At 38.3% G+C, this 6000-nt stretch overlaps 1 protein-coding gene across 1 annotated transcript in view; it reads left to right on the forward strand.

The window, feature by feature from the left end:
- Positions 1–6000, forward strand: part of dlg5a (discs, large homolog 5a (Drosophila)) — a gene marked incomplete in the record, with an annotated part of 55900 nt that overhangs the window by 33634 nt on the left and 16266 nt on the right. The window contains 3 exon segments of the mRNA XM_048232913.1: positions 532–664; positions 1247–1374; positions 1666–1841. Coding sequence (XP_048088870.1) covers positions 532–664; positions 1247–1374; positions 1666–1841 — 437 coding nt within the window.

The raw sequence follows: 6000 nt of genomic DNA on the forward strand, positions 1-6000 counted from the left end.
CACACACACAGGTAGACATACAGTTTCATACCCCCTAGTGCACACAAATCCACATAATGTAGACCTCTTCCGCTCCCAGAACTTTTGTAACTGCTTGTAAACTTTCTCTCCTCACTGAGGACTTTAAATTATTAATCCGATTTTATATTTAACCAAAGTCACACAATGGAAATAACCCCAGGCTATGCCAGTAAAATACTTTACATCTCATTTTTCTATCTCTTCAACTTTATGTGTTTTTATTGCCACCTGGTGGTTGTGAGTTGTATGTACTCCTGGACACCAACCATTCTAAAATCTAAATTCTGCTGTAATGGCACATGGCACAAGTACAGTACAAGGTGAATTGGGGTTAATTAGCCTATTGCATATAGGTTTAAGGAAATTTCATTTAAAAAATGGTAATGTCAGAGTTTTGACTAATGTCTAACATGATCTTTTGACTGAAGAGTTTACTGAAAGAATCAGACATTTTCTGATCACTTTTCATGGCCTGACACCTGGCTGTGGCGTTGCATTGCGTTTATCCAGGGAGAAGATGGAGGACCAGCTGGAGAAGGAGGCCCGGTTCAGACAGCTGATGGCCCACAACTCCCACGACTCGGCCATCGACACCGACTCGCTGGAGTGGGAGACAGAGGTGGTGGAGTTTGAGAAGGACAGGGTGAGTGACAAAGATAAAAACAATTTATCAAAGATAGTCGTCATAGACAAGTATCTATTATACTGACCGGACAAACAAACAAACAAAACAAACAAACAAATAAATAAATAAATAAAGGGCTTTTCACAGGAGAAGCAACACCCGCTAGTTTTTCATTTTCAATGAGAGACAGGCGGGCAAACCGTCTCGAGATTCTTGCCGCTTACATGCACGAATCAAGAAAATACCCGCTTTTGAGGTGGCGGTGTGGGCACTTCAGTTTTGCGTTGTCTTTCAAATGACAGGTGAGGCGGGAAGGTGCGGGACAGAGCGGGGTCTGTTTTCTATCTGAAGAGCTCTTAAGTGAAGGGGCTAGGTGTGCTCACAGATTATATCACTATTTGCATAGTCACTGGAAAAGTACTGGTAATCCATTGACTAGAATCCTAATTATTGGAGAAATACAGTGGAATAACATTGGCTCGCCTGATAACAATGGAAAAATACGGAAGAAATGTTTTATGTTCTTCCTGCTATGGTCTCTTCTAGTGTTATTAAACATCATATGTTGATTTAACCTTCAAACTTCCTGATGCTTTGCAGGATGACATGGATTTGAAGGCACTGGGTTTCGACATAGCAGAAGGGGTAAATGATCCGTATTTACCGGGAGACTGTGGAATATTTGTTACGAAGGTGGACAAAGGAAGTGTTGCTGATGGAAGGTTGAGGTAAAGAGTGACTCGTACCTCTTTTATCTTGGACATTATGCTCTCAAAAAACACAAAAGCAAATCACATCATGTATTATATCCAATCACATCTCTGTGTGTATTTATTCGAGGCCACAGACACTTATTTGCTGGTAGTGTTTACCATGTAGAATATTTGTTGGTAGTCTATACCATGTAGTGTATTTGTAGGTAGTAAAATATATATAAGTATATTTCTTGGTAGTATATTCCTGGGGTTATGCTTGTAACCTGTTTGTAACCAGTATCCTCCTTTTCCTGTTCTGCTCAGAGTGAATGATTGGTTGTTGAAGATAAATGACGTGGACCTGGCCAATAAGGACAGGAAACAGGTCATCAAGGCTGTGCTGAGTGGGGGTGGGGTGATCAACATGGTGGTGCGCAGGCGGAAGTCCCTGGGCGGCCGCATCATCACCCCCATCCACTTAAACCTGGCCGGCCATAAAGGTGGGGGATCATCGCCGGTCTTTGGCCATTTGTTCATTGGTTCAACGAATGAATTCACTAATGTAAAAAAAAGCAATGTAACTTAATGGAAGAGTAGGCAGCTTTCTTGGGGATCTCAAGGATTGAAGTTCTCCGTCGTGCGACGGATTTCCGTCAATTTGATTCTAGAAATGCCATATTTGAGATCGATGCAGATCCGATGAGAAAACAAATAGGAGGGGGGGTCCGATGAATTAATGTGTGTTATGTTAAATCTTTAAAGACCCAATAGTGTTCTTGAGAACTTTCTGTGTCTCAATCAGTGACCGTTAAAAAAGATAAGTCAGCCATGAGTTTCGCTTTGTTTAAGTTGCTAGGCCTACACGATTGTCTCATTGTTTGCTTAAAAAAAAAACGTCTGGAGGACTAACGGTCTCGTTGGATTATAGTGACACAATCGATACAGCTGATGAGGATGGCCAATCCGTTTAACTTTTTTGGATATGGTAGCCTAGCCTACATTGTGAGCTCTATGTGCGAATTCGGAGATAAACGTATGCTGTGTTCTTTCCGTGCATCAATGTAGACAATTTCTTAGCCTATCACCACAAACTCTTGTCAGGGAAGGTCATTCATTTTGGGTGTCACCTATGACTTGAACAGATAGCCTGCTATGCCACCCGATGTAGCCTATTAGTGTTACAGTTTTTAATCAATGCAACTAACATGTGTAAAGACGCAATATAAACCGTAGCCTATGCAATTTATTATCCCGTCTGTTATGACATGTCCAACAATGTGTTTCACAATTTGCGACGGACAGTTTTGACTGAGCGTGTTAGCATAAAAAAAAAATAATATCTGTCATCATCGCGAACTATTGAGTAAGGGGGTCAGTCGTGTTTGTGAACACAGACAGCCTTGTAGCCTATTTTTACTTAGGCCTACACTTTTAACGACATAGGTTGTGATTGTATGTTGACAAAAAATAACCATGCAATTAAAATAGTCAACTTAAAACTTTGCTATAAAATATTATTAATTTATAGGACAAAACCATAACCAGTAGGCCTACCAGAACCTCGCATATTGGCGTCATGATTTGTGTGCATCTATTTGGCAAGGCCACTAGCTGTCATGGATGCGTTGCTAAAGGAAGGCACAGATGTCTTAGACAAAACTAGAAATGCAATTCCAAGGAATTACCAGTGAAAATGCTAAAGTTGTGATGTAAAATATAATGTATAGTTAAAACAGATAATACAGAGATGGTTACTACGGTGATGCTAGGATAGACATTGTGGTTGCATAGCTTAATAAAAGTTGATAGTTTAAAAGTAGACTGTTTAAAAGCTGAATGTAGATAGTTTAAAAGTTGTTGATAGACAGTAGATAGTTTAAACGTTGTTGATAGACAGCTAGTTTAATAGATAGTTTAAAAGTAGACCGTTTAAAAGTTGAAGGGAAATAGTTTAAAAGTTGTTGACAGACTGGAAGTTTAATGAATGTTGATATTCAAATAGTTTAATGGCTGTGTATAGGTAGATATTTGAGTTCATAACTTAACTAATGTTTTCTAGCAGTTTTGCTAAACATGCTAACTATGCTAGCAATGCTAACTATGTTAACCATGTGACTTAGCTAACCTAGCTTATCATTTTTAGTAGTTATGCTAATTTGCATGCTAACATGCTAACTACGTTAATTATATGACTTAGCTAACCTAGCTAATCATTTTTAGCAGTTATGCTAACTAGCATGCTAACAATGCTAACCATGTTACTTAGCTTATCATTTTTAGCAGTTTTGCTAATAATGCTAACTAGCATGCTAACTATGCTAACCATGTTACTTAGCTAACTTAGCTAATCATTTTTAGCAGTTTTGTTAAAAATGTTAACAATGTTAGCAATGCTAACCATGCTAACTAGCTACAGTGGGTAGGAGTCATAGTCGATGACAAGTAACAGTTACAATGGCTGAACAGTTAAAAAGTTGAGTAGTTTAAAGGGTTAAATTGTTTAATAGTGAAATATTGTATTGAGGACTTTTATTTTGAAACAGTTTTTGGCAGAGGAAGCAGTTAAACAGGATGTGTAGTCTTAATAGGGCCAGTTTGTATGCTTAAAGCCTGAGACTGGCAGTTGATCCAGGTGGCCTGAACACCTGCCATAGGATTCTAATTGCTTAACGGCCGTATTATGAGGTCACAATCGGCAATGTTAAGTCTATAGGGATTTTTAAAAAGTTTTTCTTTAATAGTTTAAAAAGTATAAAAGTTTCAAAGTTGAAAAGACATAGCAGCTTGGTCCGTTAGAATACTTACGTTACAAAGTTTGAATGAAGTTTCTAAGTTAAACTGTTCAAGAGAAATTGCGTACGGAAAAAGTGGTAAGCGGAATAATAATAATAATAAGTTGTTGTTGCCTAGGAAGAACAGTACAGTGCATTTTCATGCACTGTAATAAGAAGAAGCTGCCTAGGAAGAACAGTACAGTGCATTTTCATGCACTGCAACTAGCCTGGAAACCAGACTCTCTGACTTCGCAGTACTGTAGGGAGAAGAAAGCGGCCGAGGCCAGGCTAAGACAAAACAGTTATAGAAAATAAATGGAGATGGGCTTGGCTGTTGGAAACGGGGGAGAACTACAAGCCATGGTGTAAAGAAATCAAAGTGCCAGGGGTTTGCTTTTGCGCGGTTTGCTGTAAGAAAAGTATTTATGGATGCAATTGGAAAAAGTTTTAGCACGCCACCAATCAGAAGACCGCCATAAGGTTAACATTCGCGCACTTCAGGACATCTTCCCTACCTGGTGCAACTGCCACCAAGACAGAGGTAGGCTACGTTTATCTATGGCTGACCGTTTTTGCGCTCAGAAATAGGCTACGCATGTTCTTTCATAGCGCAACCTGACCTGTCCCTCACCATATCGCCAGTGGCGATTCTAGACATTTTTAACAAGGGTGGCACTAGTGAGGCACTGATTAATTCAAGGGTGGCATGAGGCAAAACATCCAGATAAACAGAAACAGGCTCAAGATGTGAAATTAGCACAAATACATTAGGGAAACCAGATACAAACACAAAAAAACACAAATACATAAAATGTATTTGTATTTGAATAAAATGTAATACAAACATATTAAAGTTAATTATCTAAGTTGTCTGTCACTGGGCTATGCTGTTCTAAAACAAATTCCATCATGGGGACATTAAAATATAATCAATTTTATTATATTCTATTACTGTAAATGAAGATATACAAAATATACTCATCCAAGACATTTTCCCCACAATAACTCATATCTATGGCTGTAGCTGCATTGGTTTAATAAACGTCCACGCTTCATACTGATGCGTTTATGAAGATTTATTTTCTCTGTCTCTTATAAACTGTAAACGTGAATAGTCAGAAAAACACCGTGACAACGTTAGCGCCATAAACCAAATGCCGAGTCCATCTTTCATTGAAAAGTCTGTGACTGGTTTACATCTCTATTGGCACTCTTCCCATAATTCCCTGGTTAAGACCCCGTATACAAACAAACTCTTAATACAAAAAAAAGGAATATTTTTTTTAAATGGTGCATGAAACAAAATCTAATTTTTAAAGCAAAAACTTAAAACATTTTTATATCTATTTATATCTTTATAATGACCACACTGTCTGAGACAGTTAACAATGGCCATCTATTTTTGAAGCTGTTAAAATAATTTGACCTGCTTTTTTGTCTATTTGTTTATTTTCTCAAGAAACTTGAGGTATGAAGGAGTGTATTGTGTATGTGAGCAATTTCATCTTCCTGAATCTCAATATTATGATCACAACAAGTCTGGGAAAATTATTCATTAAATTTTCACGTGGGGTAACTTGTTGCAGGGCAACCATAACCGGTTCCATGTCTTCCGATTGGATGATTAATGATCAGTTACCAAACTTGAGGTTGGTATGAAGGAGTGTATTGTGGATGTGAGCAAACATTGTGCACATTGCACATGTTGCAACTTCTTGCAGGGCAACCACATAACCGATTCCATGTGTTCGAATTGGATGACTAAAGTTCTCAAGAAACTTGAGGTTGGTTTCGGAGGTATACTGCCCCCATCTTTTATGGAATGTGGAGTAAGAATTGATTTTTTGGCGGACATTACATACACATGGCACCTTTAAATGCAGAT

Source organism: Alosa alosa, chromosome 22, assembly GCF_017589495.1.
Source record: "Alosa alosa isolate M-15738 ecotype Scorff River chromosome 22, AALO_Geno_1.1, whole genome shotgun sequence".
Taxonomy (NCBI): Eukaryota; Metazoa; Chordata; class Actinopteri; order Clupeiformes; family Clupeidae; genus Alosa; species Alosa alosa.